We start from the raw sequence: 16803 nt of genomic DNA on the forward strand, positions 1-16803 counted from the left end.
GAGAGCGCTTGGAGAAGAAGACACAAAACAAGATAGAACAACAAAGAGCAGACCCGAGCAGTTGTCCCTCTGCCAGTGCCGCCACCTCCTCTGTCTGTCCTCAGTCTTTGTAGGGCTCCACATAATTAACTTGTTAAAAGATAGCATGAAATTGGAAACGACTTGTATTTACTCAGCGGCCACTAACACATAGGACACACACACACACACACACAAAAGCAAAAGATAGAAAGAGAGAGAGTGAGAGACAGATGAGTAGACAGACAGAGAGAAAGAAAGGTGACAGAGAGACGGTGCTGCCCAGATTCTGATGAAAACATCATCTAACCAGCTAACCCACCGTTTTAGGCTTGAGAAACAGATGAAAGTGAAGATTGCAATTCCTCATGGTTCACTCCCCTATACTAATGCAGAGCGTCTGACAGTAGCATGTCCAGAGCTGTGGGGCTAAAGCACTGTCTGGATGAGATTGATAATACAATTAAGCCAGTTCCAGTATGAATGCATCACTATGACCCATTACTACACCAGCCACTTCAGATGGAGCATACCAGTGTAGCTCAGGGGCCTTGTGGAAGGGGGAAAAAAAAAATACAATTATAAAAGGCTAGCTAGAAAATGTGTTCTCTTTAGAATGTGCAGGCTGGCCTGTACATCATATGTGCAGGCTGCCTACATATCTCACCGCTGTCCTCAGGCCCAGCTTTCCTCATCTATATTGAAACGAGGAGCTCACTGGTGCATAGATGGACTCATAACAATATGATTTTTTCCTATTGTCCTCCCTTATTGTATGCTCTTATCCTGTTTTTGTTGTATATTAAGATTATTTTCAGAACAATTTGCACATGTTTACAAATACACGGTCGCTTTTTGTGTGTGTGTGTGACTGTATAAGACATCAGACAAGATTCTTTTAAATATTAGATTTAAAAGAAAATGCTTCTTATCCAAAGTATGTTGATTTAGAACATATGGTGCAAAGTAGACCATACTGCTAAAAGATAGGTTCAGATATTTTCAAGTCTATCTTAGTACAATATTCACATACCATATGGTGAGAATTATAGGTTGTTATAATCATTCCTCCTCCCCATACTGGCAGTGAACAGATCCATTTGTACAGCAACTATAAACAGAGTCCTTGTTCTATACAAAAATGAATTTATAACGTTTAAAATTTGCAGACTTTTAGTCTGTTGAGTGGGTGCTCCCCAAAGTTACAGTCTTTTTAGTATAATTCAAAATTCCCACTTCTTTCCACAAACTGTGGGTCTTGGACATGTAGATTTGTTGTTGGGATAAAATATAATAAACTACACACAACTTCCAGGACTAAGATACTCTCTTCATTTGGCTAACTCAACCCTTTTCTTAGAGTGTAGTTGTGCCACAATGGTACAGTATCTCTTCACAGCCAGTACTGGACAGGTGTAGTGATAACTGCAACACATAACTCTTTTAACTTACATATGGCATGTACGCATTGTATTAAAAAACCTAAAAAAAAAAAGCTCCCCACAAACCTGTCCTTTAAGCTGTTTAAAAAGATAGACTGCAGTTTAGTATACCTGTTAGGTAGTTAGTTTGTAGAAACTTGGAGGTGACCTCTTTAATCTTGCCTGCAGATGAAGTGATAAGGCATCAGGGGAGAAGGCAGGCTTTAAGAAGTCATGAGGCAGGAGATTGATGTTGCCTCAGTGACAACTTGCCTTTAGACGAGCAGGAGAGAGAGAAATAGAGAGAGAGACAGAGACAGAGAAAAACCAGACGTTTAGCTGCAGGTCTAAACTGAGACCCCTACACTATGGCTTCTGCTGCTGGCTGGAATCAATTCTATCTTTATCAGTCCCCCTCTTCTGTGTCCAGGAATCCTCCTCACACCGCAGAGCAGCCGGGGGGGGGGTGGGGGGTGGGGGGAGGGCGATGCTGATGTGTTTTCCAATAATGAAATGGAACACAGCGAAAAATAAGTTTAAAAAGGTGCCTGGCTGGTCTCCCTCAGCAGTACAGCACTCTTTTAATCTCTAGTCTGGTGTTTAAACACAGTTGTGGCCTTGCCTATGCCAAAAAGAAATTGAATGTGTTGTTGTGCGTCTGTGTACGGATGGGGGAGCGTGGGTTGAGGGGGTCACCTTTAAATTTTGGTATTTCAGTCTGTAAATTTTGATTTATAATCCCCAGAGTTATCATCTTCTTTTTTTTTTGGTCAGCACTGACTACACTGCAGGCATCTCGGGGTAGTTAATTGGTATAGCAAAACTAATTTCTGTAAGAATCATTAATTCTAATAAAAATACACTTAATGTATATTTCCCAGTTTTACAAATAATGGAGTTAACAGCTAATTTATGTGGCAAGCTGTGTGTGAAAATATAAAAGATTCAGGACATGACAGCCCACACGTCTGCTAAGGAGGAAGCACTGTAACCACACAGTCTATTTCATTTTGAAACAACTGCCTATTTCCATTGTAATGGCTGGCTGTGTGAGTGAGTTACACTTCAGGCCTGAGGCAGGCAGGACTGCTGCTGCTGTACGATGATCCATCTGCATGGCAGAAACCATCCATCCAGTGGATAGCTACAGGCTGCAGGCCGGCCCATTGTGTGGGCTGAGCGCTGTGACTGCTCCCTCTTGTACCTCCGTAATGGGATTACATTAGCCAGGTTCTTCTGCTCCCTCTCCAGCTCTGTCTCTCTCTCTCCTACACACACACACACACACACACACACACACACACACACACACACACATTGGGAGCCCATGTGTGAATGACTGACTGTCCACTTGGCCACGTCGTGTTTGCACCCTGTTTACTTGCCTATGGCCCTGTGTAATGATGCAGGTTTCATACTCATTTTACTGACGCTTTTGTTTTCAGCAACATATTGTGTTATGCAGTTTCCACTTCCCTTGAAAAATATTTCACCTTTTGCTATTTTTCCCCATTTGTGTTCATGGGTATGTGTGAGAGTGAGGAAAAGAGAGACAGAAGGAGAGGAAGAATCAGAGAAAGATAGAGAAAGACAGGGAGAGAGAGAGGGATTTTTGTTCAGGGTTTTCCTCAAGGAGAGGCTGTCATGTGTAAAATCTTGTTCAGAACCAGCAATTGTGTTTTGTTGGGCTGCACCACCAGGGCTAAGCTGTTCGTTGAAAACCAATTTGTTAATGTCTAAACGCTGCACTAGTTTTCCCTCAAGGACAAAGATTGATATTCAACATAACCTGCCAAGACACCACTGAAGAAGAATATGGAGAGAGATGATACTCAAGAGGAATTATGCAAGAGATTTCAAGGACCAGAAAATGTGTCTTTTTTCCTCTTTCTCATCTTCCCTCAGTCTGTAGTTCATTAGCTTCACTTACACTAATACAGTCTGTCTGTTCCATAAAGAGCCAAAAATAATTCTTGACAAATCTGGTGTACTGTGCGAAGCTTTTCAACATTACGCAGACTCAACATAACTTATCTTTGCTTTATCTAGTTTATCTTTAATGCTTTCAGAGGGCATTTCAGAAAGAGCAGTTGGCCATTTATGTTAGTTAAATACTAAATGATATGGGATTGATTAAAAGGGTCAGACTACCAGCCCACCAAAGCGTTTGAATCTGGAGGTAGCCACCATAAAATTAAAACGGGGATCAATGGCGTGTCATATCCCTGCTGCTCCGCGGGCTGAACATGTAATTCTAACCTTGAGGCTGCAGCCATCTCTCACGTCAGGCCTTCCAGCATCGGGCTCAATAACCCAGCCGCCCATGGCTGCTGTCTATTGCTACCCATGCTACAGTATTCACAAGCAGAAACAGACAGATATTAGTTTAGTCTCTATTGTATGTCTCCTCTCTACAGAAGTTTGGTCATTACCATTGGTACCATAATTGTATTCATACAGTATTATTTACTTAGGGGTTTACATCAATTACAGATACATAGGTTGTTGTATAAGTGTTAAAAACAGGACATTCAAATTATTCATTAAAATATAAGCAGTTTGCACTCTAATACACAATTTAATTTGATTTGGAAATAATATTTTTGTGCCAATCAAAAAGCTTTATTTGACTCCCGTGTTCTTCATAAGAGGAGGGGGTGTACAGTATAAGGGGCTTTTACTAGCGTCGCTTGGCTAACCTGCCTGTCTGCCTCCATGCAGCAGCCGTTTCCATTTTTTTTCTCTGTTTCAGATGAAACATCATAGAAACATATAAAAGAACGAAAATAATTTATTAAGAAATAGAAATTATTCAGTTTCTTTCTAAAGAAATGTAATATAATTGGTTTATTGTGAACTCAAATGTACACACACACTCATGTTTTGCTGTTGTGTGCATCAGTGTTGACAGTTCTAGCGAGTGTAACTACAAGAAGCCAAAGGGCCTCGCAAGGACCCCCCTGGTAGTCTTTTCTCACATTTTTCTTCAAGAGTTTTGTTTTGGATAAATTCCTGTGAGGTGAGAAAAGACAAACACGGTACATTAGCTTCATTTACACACAATTCATTCTTAATTGTATAAGTAAAACTCAATTTACACCTAGAAAGAAGTCACAGCATATTTTTTTTAAACAGAACCCCTGATTTTGTGAAAATGCATTGATAACAGTCATAGTCAGTTTTTGTTCTTAAGAAATGGGAGACTCCACTTGGTATTTTTGTTTCTGTACGTCATCTCTGACTGCATTTATGGCCATCTATTAACCTTCTTCTGGCTCATCACCATAGCTGCACTCATTGTGTGAGTACACTATAGTCATACAAATCAGGGAGAAAATGGATTAGCATCATTTTTAGGGCAGGTTTTACAGTAGAGATTCGTAAATCAGCATTGTGGATTTTTTGGTTTAAAAGCATTTACTCACTTTAAATCTTAAAAAAAAAAAAAAGCCTCCAAATAAATAAAGAAAGTGCCCCCAGAGAGTGGTTGTGTTTCCATCATTGAATAGCGTTATTAAGACTCTGATGGGAAGGATGACCTTTGGAGGCCATTATCAACTTGGTCTAATAGGCTGTATTTGGCAGTGTCAGCTCTGTGAATAGCTGTGATGTTGGTATGAGAGATGATCGATTTGATGACACATCTGCCTGGAACAGGTGCTGCTCTGCTGTCTATCTCCTCTCTTTGTCAGCGCTCGCTAGGCTAGCTGCAGCTGGGTCTGGTTCAACCCTCCGCCTGCTCTTGGCTTTATCTACTTTCAATGGCTCGGGATTGCATTGCCAACCAGCCAAAAAGCTAGTCCCTGCCTGCCTGCTTGCCACTTCTTAGCTAACCAGACACTGTGCAAAACAAACTAGGGATGGATGAAAATTCAGCATTATCGTTTATCATCTCTTTGTAATAAAATCAAGACAGATTTCTCATATCAAGACATTGCGGTTCACAGCTCTCATTAAATTTGATTGCAATACATAAAAATGTAAGATCCTAAATATGTATTATTTTCAAATTTGTCCTGTAAAACACTAAGAAATATTTGTCTTAAGGGGTCAAACGGGACTTTGAATTCACTGTGTGATTTGTTGGTTTAAGAGAAAACAATGAGGGGAAAGTTAGTTTTTACAGCTTTTTCACTCGTAGAGCTCTAGAAGGGCTTTCTTATAGTATGCTCATTGAAATGTGCCTGCCTAAAAGTTAGATTAATCGGTCATGTAATAGTTTCCCCACTTTTTTTATGTAATTATTGTCAAGATGTGTGGAAGAGAGCATATTCTGACATGTATTTATAGACATGTAGGAACATGTGCGCACACATACAGTACAGACAAACAGTTTTCCTCAGCACATTGTAACTCTGACATGATAAATTTCATTTATCAACCTGTAGCCTCCCTCTCCCTCCCCCAGACCCCCATCCCCCCTATGTTGTAAATGCATGCTTGAATGTAGAATTAACAGAGTCTAGATGAATGAATAGATAAGGTACATCAGTTATATATTTCAGCCCAACCCAGCCACTCCCTAATCAGTCCAAGTAGCGCTCTGCAGAGAGGGATGTTTTTTTCCAGGCACCAGCGTGCTGGAATGAGACGCCACTCACCATTAGTATTAGCTGCGTAAGCTGTTAGTGGATGAGCTTCAAATGTAAATACGGATCAGTCATTATTGTTACACAATAACCTCTTGCAATTTCTTTCTCATTGCATACGTGTTGCAAATGAAAATACCATTTTAAACAAAGTTTAAAACTGCTTGTTTTTTTTTCATTTCAGAGCACCTGGTAGTTTTCTGCAGTCCTATATAAACTAATGATTACACTTCTGTGGGTAGCTTCAGTGGAGCAGAGCAGTTTGTGTGTTTGTATGTCTGTGTGTGTGTGTGTTGCAAGCTGACTAGTGGATTAGCTCTGTCCGATGGCAGAAGGAGAGGGATCTACTTTGACAGTGTGGTAGTTAGCCCATCTGTCTATAATCAGCTGTGTGTGTTTGCGTCTGTGTGTGCGTGCTGCTGTTATGGTACTACCTGCCACCAGGTGGTCAACAGTACCCTGATGTAGAGTTGTGAGGCACGTTGAGCCTTGTGGTCTGTTTAGTTTGCCAACAAAGTTAACCCTTCAATGGCTGCTGGTCTTATGAAGCATCTAAATTCAACATTTAAAATGACAGAGTTGACTGGTCTCATGTATTGGGTTAAGTGCAGCATTCAGTTAACATAAGCTGTCAGTTCATCACTTTTGCTTGCAGCTCCAACAAGAAGGCTAACACACTCTCATCTCAATTTATTCCCCATCTCTTTGCTCTCACTCTGACAGTCATTAATTCTGCATGCACCACAAGAGTCTCTACTACATATGTGTCCAGATATAAATCAGAAGCTACAGACAAGGCTTATATTTAGAATGCTTGTCATGTAATCATCTACTAACCAGTCATCTTATAGACAGCTATGAGAATTGCAAGTGGGGAAATCGTTCCCATTGGATTAATTATACTTCCACTGATCATCTGGATCTTTTTGCTGTGGATAGTATATTGTATGTCAGATATGGATGGCTGGAGCAACCCTGTCTGTTGGTCTTTCTGCTCCTCACACTTACTGCTCTCTGTGGGAATAGTTTATATTTGAGAGGCTTACCGATGTAGGAAAATGTGTAGATACATACAGTAAAAAAAATAAAAAAACTGGCAGGAGACCACTATGACAGTGATGCACTGTTAGTAGACACTTGATTGTGACATATTGATTAAACACTTCTGTCTTTTAAAGCAGACCCTCAGTTTGAAGTGAGGCTGTGTTGTTATAGAATCATCCTTTTTTGTGATTGCCTGCCAGTCTGTCTGTAATGTTTGGAGTCAATTGATGGCAAAGTTTAAGGAAAACAGATGAAATGATCCACTGTGATTCTGTGTTGTGGACTGCTCAGTTCTACTTAATGCTAATGTAAGCTATTTCACTGCCTCTGCAGGGAACCTTGGCCGTGTTGACTACATCAGTGAGTTTGAGTTTGACCTCTTCATCCGGCCTGACACCTGCAACCCCCGCTTCAGAGTCTGGTTCAACTTCACCGTGGAGAACGTCCGTGAGACACAGGTTAGCATGCTGTGGTCTTATATTGTGTCATCAGCCATCATAGGGGAAGGATTCCTTGCTAATTCCATACCACTCATACAATGTAACACACACAGACCTATAGTTTGAGGGCACTAAATTGGTGCGAAGAAAGTAATATGTTTTCTCACATCAGTAAAAGCAAAATGTCTTGTTAGTGTCTGGAATCCCAAGCTCTTTCCTCATGTCATGAGTGTGGCCTGATAAGTCTGCATTATGAATAAAAGTGATGCTGTGCAATTTGGGAAAATGTTTTTACAGCCGCAGCAAACAAATCCAGCTCCACTTTACTTAACCTCTGGATAAGGAGCACAGTTAGCGAGATAACCATTAGGAAATAAAAGCCAGAAGGATACATAACTATAAAAATCTCAGTCCTTACACTAATATCATATTGCTACCACATCAAAAATATATACAATACATTTGCTGAGTAGAATGATAATATCACATACTGTATGTCCAGAAAAGAAGTAGTTGGATTACATTTGATAAGTTATCAGATACAAAATAAGTGTTGAGGTAAATATAATATACATTTTCTGGAAGCTATTGGATCTCAACAAGTATGAAATAGCGTTATATTCAGGTGTGATAACATTTCAGGAATTCACTAGTCCGGAGTCATAGCCAGTAAACACAGATGGCCCAACACAATTCATAATTTTTAATTAGCTACACCTTCTTTGATCCGACCTTGCACCAAATTAACCATAAACACATGTGATGTGTCGAAATCAATCTTGTCTTTTTTGTGCTGTGAAACTATGTAGTATGCATTATTGTTGGATCATATGTTGATAACATTATGTATGAACCCCCTCAGATTTGAAGCAATCTTCTTTTTTCCTACCTCACTTCTTGTTACAGCCTCCTAGCTTGATTCTGCCACTAGTAAACTATGAGCTCTGTGATTGGCTGACAGATGTGGTCACGTGCCACAGAGATACACTGTATGTGGGAACAGTGAGTGTGGCTTTTGGGGGGATGGTGGCTTGTTCTGCCATTTAAATATAACTTTGCAGGATAAGAAGGTAAAACTGAAAAACTGAAAATATTGGCATTAAGACTGACTGCTGCTACTATGTAATTTTTGCACAGACAAGCTTGACAGGCTTAGATATGGAGCAAACAAATGATAGATAATGTATAGAGAGACAGTCTGAAAGGGTAACAGAGAGAGGGAGGGAGAAAGAGATGAGAGTGAGAAAAAAGCAAATAGAGAGCAATAGAGAAAAAGGCAGAATAAGGCGAGGATGAATCCACAGCATGCTGTTGCTGCTGTCTTCCTGTAGTGTGTCCAACACAGCCTATCTGAGGCTATCAGGCCTATCAGCCCATCTCCCTGCAGTGCTGTAGTCAGCACTAATCACATTTTATGGCTCTGAGATGAATGGGAGGCCTCGGCTTGGAGCCGGATCGATCCCAGGGCCAGATAGACCAGCACCAGCAGCCTGCAGCCTGGGCCAACAGGATATTTGCTGTTGTGGCAAAATGACAGAGAAAGTGTGAGGGAGAGACAGAGGGGAATAAAACTGGGGAGGGGAATAAGACACAATAAATGGCGAGAGATTGATAATTATTGTGCATAAAAACACAAGATGTGCGGTGGCTCAGGCAAGAGAAAGCCTACATGTGACGAGAACAGGTGAACAAACATTTCCATTCCACGCTCTCTCTCTATACTGTAGGCAACCTCACAAGCTTCTTTCATAGAAATCTGTTTCTTATCTGTCCAATTTCCTTCTTCAAAGAGGCCTTGTGTGAATTTAATCTACTCCAGAGGTGTTGTGGTTAAGTGCTGCCTGTGCATTTTGCCAAGGTGTGTATTTGTGTGTGTGTTGTGTGTGTGTGTGTGTGTGTGTCTGTATACGTACAGAATGTGTGATTAGATTATGTCTGTGTCTCTAGAATCATCAGAATTCTCATAAATCTTAAGTTTACATCCTAATGGTTGTAATATTGTTATGATATGAAACAAAAAATGAAACAGAGAAATTAAACAGACAAAGGGTAATAGCATGAGTAAATAAACCAACTAAGTGCAGTTGTGTGGGGAGAGGCTGTGTTATAGAGATATCAGTGGGTTCCAGGGGAGAACTGGGCTGTTGGAGTGTTTCATCCAGCTAAGCCTTGCTAACTCTCAGCCTGAGCCAGGGGAATGGGGAACAGTAAAAGCCCGTGATATTGGAAGTGAGATGGCCATTTTGAAGGAATGTAAGCTGGTGAAACAGATTTGGTCTGCCTCAATCAGCTTAGCAGCTTTGTGGAAATTGGCTTCACCGTAGCACCGGTTATGATGGATGGCTGGATGGATGAATGTCTCTTTTTTTGTATGTCCTTTCTTTTTTTGTGTTTCCCAAACCACTCACTTACCTCAAAAAGCCCAGACCAATTCTGGTTAAGTTGGTTGCAATGACTGGGACCATGTGACACTATTTGACATGATTTGATGTTCATGCAGTGCTGAGTGTTGCGTTTGCTTTTTTTTTCTTTCCAAAAAAAATCTTTTAAAAAATACTTGTGCAGAGTAGCCTGAATTTTGTCACAATTTTGTCTGGTGGCACAGTGCATTGGAGCTGTCTGTCTGGCATGAAAGTGCACCCTTGCGTCTGTAGCATCTGTGTCTGGCAGCAGTACAGCGCCAACAGACATAACCTTAAGAAAGGCATCAAATGTGCTAAGGCTGCATACAAGAAAAAGATTGAGGACCACTTCACCAACAGGGATCCAACACACATGGCTGGGCATCCAGCACATCACCAACTACAGGAGCAACAAATACTGCTTCTTTGCCCGCTTTGAGACAAAAGGGTCAGACAATGTAGCTACACCCCCACCAGCTACCACCAATCACGTACTTACCATACAGACACATGAGGTAAGGCAAATTCTCAGCGCTGTGGATGTTAAGAACGCTGCAGGACCCGATGGTGCTCAAAGACTGTTTACGAACATCTTCAACCTGTCCCTGTTCCAGGCTACTGTAACTGCATGTCTGAAAACAGCCATATGCCAGTGCCCACACAGACCAACACCAGCTGTCTGAATGACTACAGACCAATGACATTCACACCCATCATAGCAAAGTGCTTTGAGAGATTGGTTTTAAAGCACATCAAATCCACCCTCCCCCTCCACCCTGGACCAGCACCAGTACGCCTACAGAGAAAACGGAGGATGCCATCACCACGGCTGACCACACTGCACTAACCCAACTTGAACAGAAGGGGACATATGTGAGGATGCTTTTTATAGACTACAGCTCTGCATTCAACACTATTGTCCCAAGCAGGTTGCTCACCAAACTGCTTGACCTGGGTCTTAGTAACTCCCTGTGCATGTGGATCAAGAACTTCCTATCCAACCACCCACAGACAGTCCCCATCTCTCTTCAAGCCTGACCCTCAGCACCAGTAGACCATAAGGCTACGTGCTGAGTCCCCTCCTCTATTCTCTTTATACATATTACTGCATCCCCACACACCCCTCAAACACAATCATTAAATTTGCAGATGACACAACAGTGGTGGGACTGACTGGTGATCTCGAATGTGGACGAGACAGCCTACAGAGATGAAGTCTGTAAACTAGTAGGATGGTGTACAGAAAACAATCCATCACTGAACATCAAATAATCAGAGAACTCATCATAGACTTTAGGAGACACCGTGAAGACCTCTCTGCTCTAAACATCAAAGGAGAAGAAGTGGAGAGGGTTTCCAGCTTGAAGTTTCTAGGAACCTACATCACAGAGGACCTCACATGGACAATCCACTGCTCTGATCAAAAAGGCTCAACAGCAGCTCTACTTTCGAAGGACACTTGGGAAAACCAACCTGTCAGTGAAGCTGCTCGCGACCTTCTACTACGCCTCTACAGAGAGTGTTCTGACATACTGTATTACAGTATGGTATGCCAACTGTTCAGTAGCAGACAGGAGAGCTCTCCAGAGAGTCATAAACACAGACCACAAAATAATTGGACCCCCCTTGCCCTCACTGGAAGACACCTTCAGTTCACGCTGCCCTGCAGATCCAGCAGCATTCTGAAGGATGCAACTCACCCCTATCATCATCTCTTCTTTTTGCTGCCATCTGGAAGGCACCGCACTTCCAGGCTCAGAAACAGCTTTTACCCCAGAGCCATCACTAAACTGAACTCCACAAAACACTGTCCCTAACATCATCAGTATTTCCAAACAATTGAGGAAATGTGCAATAACATCTGTAAATATCTGTATATAACACACAATAATATTTTTATAAGACGCAATAGCATTTGGTACGATGCACATTAGTGTTATTTTATTTTTATTACTTTTTTGATTGTATCTTTATATTATTATTATTATTTTTATCTGTATGGGCAGGTGTGCGTATGTATGTATATGTGTGTGTGTGTGCGTGTGCGCATGTGTGGAATATTAAATGAACCGTTTTAGGAACTGCACAGCAAATTTTGTTGTACAACAATGTGCAATGACAATATAGGCATTGTATTGTATTCTATTCTATTCTGGTCAATTTTCACCAAACAAAGTATCAGTTTCACTTAAATTTACTGACCAAATCCCACTTTTAATCTTACAACTTACTTTCTGTATCTTGTTATGATCTGTCAAAAAGCTCTGCATGACTTCTCAGTCAAACATATTACAGACAGACAGACATAATTTCCTACTAAGTCATCTTGTGTCGTCTGACCCAGCATGATTCACATGTAATCGAGCCCTGGTGTTAACATGTGACATTCGTACACTTCACTGTAGCTATTACAAGTTGTGTTGTGTGTTTTTAATATTGTGTGACCAACAATCAAGTGATCTGATTGTACATTTACAATAATACAATAACAATTAATCAAAAATCAAAATTGTCATTGATGATTTCTGTCTAATTGATTGATCGACAAGTCATTTTAGTACTATACCCATCCAGTGTACCTTAAATGTACAGCACATGTTCTGTAGTGTTTCCCAGTTCCATAAAGAGAGAGGTGTGAGTCTACAGCTTCTTTGGCACAAATGTTTTAAAGGATGATGGGACTTAAGGTGCCCACACCTAATCAGCAGCAAAACCGCTGTGCGTTGGCTATGCCACTGTTTTCCTATGAGGAGAACCTTGGTGCCCAACTAGGTGGAAGCGCTACCTTTGGGATGGTGCACTGCTTGAAACTGCCACCAAGAACTGCGCTTAAAGTTTAAATTATATCAACTTTGAGTTCCGTTGCTGCTAGGACTGGTTGATAAAATAAAATCATAAAATGATCTTGATACGGGATCGCAATAAAATTGATGTCAATAACAAAGATAAACTTTGGGCATTTTTGACTAAGTATGGATAGATCTAATAGCCTATCACTCAACAGATATAAACACAACAGCCAGTCAGTCTGCAGTTTCTAGCCTGTTTGTCAAAGTACACATCCATTTCCTACAGCAGCCAGCAAGACTACACTAGTGTTATCATTAGCAGGAACACGACTATCTGGAGTGCCTGTCACGTCTAAAGTAATGTTAGCTGAAAAAAGCAGCTCTAACTCACATTTCTGTAGTAGAGACATCCTGTCTGCAACTGCGGAGCAGTCATCACATGCCATCGTTTGAACGAGGCTGCTTTGACTGCAAATGCACAAAGCTAACTGCTAAGCTCAAAGCTAGTAAACAGTAGCAACGAAAGGCTAGTTATCCACTAACACTAGTGTTGTTTCATAAAGAAAACTAGCGAATCTAATGATATGTGAACTAAGCACAGAAAATAATGTAGTCAGTAAGATAAATGAAGGGGTTACAGCCGAATATATAATGTGTATATATAAAAGATGTAGCATAATGACTGGATTACAATTTTGCACTTTTTGCTCAGATTTCTACCTCTAAAACATTTGAGAGATGCAAAACCAGAACATAATTAATACCTTTGAGTGTATGAATGTTCCAGGGCTTATGTGATCCATTTGTTTACTTTTTTTTCACTTTTTTTTCTTGTTTGTACTAAACTTTTGAGATATTTGCTGCCCTGCCAAAGGAAATTGATGTGATAGTAATCCCAGCTTTATTTATGTTATTTTATAACTTATAAGTTATAAGGCAAGCTAAGTTGTTTTTTATGGCAGATAAAGCATGTTTGCAAAGTTAAATGTTTACATTATGTTATTCTAATTTTTATGTTAATAAACTATATCCTAAAGTTTAAGTAATGAACCCTCTTGTTTCTTCAGGCTTCAGTCATTATCAGGATACTCTTCAAATGGCAGCATTATCAAATTATATGTATTGTGATATATATTGATATTGATCAATCTGGAAAAAATTATCAACATTTTTTTTGCCATATCACCCAGCCCTAGTCGCCGTTGACCTTTAAAAGCGCAACCATTGAGATAACAGCTGTATGTGACATAGCCAGAAGCGACACATGCAAGCAGGGAAGGTGGGGAGTGATGGAAGAAAAGCACTATGCTCTGCACCCTACCTCGCAGTGAGCGAAGAACAAATTTCTTATCATCTGAAGGCAGCTTTAGAGTACCAGTCAAAAGTTTCGACACACCTTCCCATTCCTTTGACTGAGAAAGTGTGTCCAAACTTTTGACTGGTACTGTATGCCAGAATACATCAAAAACATCTGAGATTGGCATTGTTGACTTAGTTTTCATCAGTCATTTTCACTTCATTCAACAGTACAGAAAACATATAATCAGGGTGAAACAAGTAAAGAGGAGGAAGAGAAAGGAAAAGAGAGTTAATACTGAAACAGCGGAGGTGGAAACATAAATACATTATCTGATTTACCTGTCTTGGTCATGACAAAGATTGGGTTACTTGGTAAACTGCTTGAATGTTGAAGTGTGTTGAAGTTTGGCAGTTGTTGACTTGGTAAACATTCTTGTACAAATCCACAGTTTGTATAAAACCATGTATTTTAGAGGCAGGGCCCTGGGAAAAAAAGCCTGATGTTAGAACTGCAACAGTTAGTCAATTAATCGATTAATTGATCGATAGAAAATTAATCAGAACTATCTTGTTAATAGATTAATCATTTTAGTCATGTTACAAGCAAAATTTTAAAAATTCATAGGTCTCAGATTCCCAAATGTGAAGATTTGATGCTTTACATATATGACAGTAAACTGCATGTCTTTAGGTTCTGAACTGTTGGTCAGACAAAAACAACATCTCAAATATCATCTTGAATACATCTCCTGGAGCTGTGGGAAATTATAAGACATTTTTTGCTTTTTATGACAATTAATTGATGAAATTATTAATTGAGAAACTAATCTGCAGATTAATTGATAACAAAAACAATAGTTATTTTCAGCCCTAATGTGTTTTACTTTGATTAAAATAATCAGAACTCAGTAACATGGAACCTTTAAAAAAGTTTTTGTCCTATGTCCAAACTCAGTGAATTTCAACTTGACATGTAAGTTCCAGCGACCACTATTTCATTTCAGCTTCTGCCTATGTTATGAGCAGAAACCAGTGGATGAGTTGATATGACACCCCATTGGGTAAGTTGATATGCCATTCCATTCTGCTGTAGGGGTGTGCTTGATGTCAGGCTCCGTGAAGGGCACGGCTGTGAGCTATTATCATAGGAGCCTTCAGGGAGCCATTCATAGAAGACAGGCAGTAAAACCTTGCGCCGAATCGCCTTCAACTCCTCCAACTGCTGCAGGGGTGATTTGTAAGCCTCACTTGTCCAGGGAAAGCACAGTGCAGGACGGTTACTCTCCATAATCAGGAAAGAGGACGGACTAAATCAGAATAGGCCATGTGTTACCTAAAATCCCTAAAGACCCATCATTACTTTCCTGTTTCAGACAATGCTCACCTATTTTAATTCATCATCAGTGATGTTATGCAATTTGTCGTGGGATTGGATGGCACATTAAGTTAAACGTTAAACAGGATGTTAAACCTATCAGGAAATAATTATGGATCATGTTTTGGTGACGCTAATCAACCAATCCAGCTTTATTGCAGCTGCTGTTTTTTGCAGAATGTGTTTGGGCTAGAAGAAGTTCTATAAATGAGTATGCTATTATGAGTCAGTTATCACATGTCATAATGCTTAATTGGGTTTAAAAGGCCTTCAGACATCCTCTACAATGTGTCATTTTCTAAATGTGCAATTTACTTATCAGTTTGAAAGATACAGCATTAATATACTGATGTCTTGTGTTAAAGCAGACAAAAAAGTAAAGGAGGATGAGTGAGAGACAGAGAGAAAGACAGAGAGATAGGGAGAGAGTAGCGCAAGGGCTGGGTAATGGATGTGATGCACATTGATTTTTTTTTTTCTTCATACAGAACAGACAGAAGCAGGAAGAGAGGGTATAGGAGGAGGAGTGGGAGTGGTGTATTTACGAGAAGTGACTTGTTCGTGTAAGCAATACATTTCCCTCCCTTCCTAAATAGAGCATGTTGCTGCAGTTCTGGGAAGTCAGCTGCTGGTTGTGGTGTGTAACATCAGTGCAAGCCTGTACAATTGAGGTTCTTATCTGAGCTTACTGCTTGATCAGCTCTGGACAATGTTCTGGTGTAGGAGGCCTGTCTCAGCCATGTCTGTGGATCAACACATTTAACTTCACGCTTGCACCTCCTGATTTTCCTGGATGCACACATTGCATCCTGCCTTATCTATTCCACCTAGTTCTCCTCCTCCCTATCCTCCATACTTCTTGCATCTTTCCACCGTCATGTCTGTGTGATGTCCTTCAGCAGTGACAGGGGGGAGAAGAGGACAGACAGATCTTTAGCGAGTGCCATTGGATGAACATTTCCTAATCATGGCTGGCGTAGCGTGGCCACAACCGGGCACCACAGACAGCTGGTTGGTGGCAGTTACTCATGGTATGATCACACTGGGTCTGCCTGTGGGAAGACTTGCTGGATATGCAGCTCTAGGATTAGACCTCTGCTCATCCATAGGTACTACCCATACTGTCAACAATATACAGGAAAGAGCTTATACAGACTCACAAAGATGCATATCTCAAACTCTCACCACATAAACAAACTCTTAAATGCTTGCAAACAGGTCTGCTTGCCCTGTCTGTCTAAAAGACTCCACACACAAACTGGCTGTGTCATTTTTAGTCCTTTGCACCGCCTATTCTTTCCTCTCTGCCTCTGCTACATATGGCACAAGGTAGATAGGCATGTATCCTTTGCTTGTGGTCTTCTTCTGCTTTGGAAGTTCATTTTTAAGCTTCCCCTCTTTACAGTTTCCAAAGGAGACACATTGG

General features: G+C 40.6%; 1 protein-coding gene across 3 annotated transcripts in view; it reads left to right on the forward strand.

Annotated features, from left to right (window-relative positions):
• agbl4 (AGBL carboxypeptidase 4) overlaps positions 1 to 16803 on the forward strand; it is a 434053-nt gene that overhangs the window by 148556 nt on the left and 268694 nt on the right. For all 3 annotated transcript variants that reach the window (XM_067597035.1, XM_067597037.1, XM_067597038.1), the window contains one exon: positions 7406 to 7530. In XM_067597035.1, coding sequence (XP_067453136.1) covers positions 7406 to 7530 — 125 coding nt within the window. The remainder of the gene's footprint in view (positions 1 to 7405; positions 7531 to 16803) is intronic.

This window comes from Thunnus thynnus, chromosome 8 (assembly GCF_963924715.1).
Source record: "Thunnus thynnus chromosome 8, fThuThy2.1, whole genome shotgun sequence".
In the NCBI taxonomy this organism is placed as follows: Eukaryota; Metazoa; Chordata; class Actinopteri; order Scombriformes; family Scombridae; genus Thunnus; species Thunnus thynnus.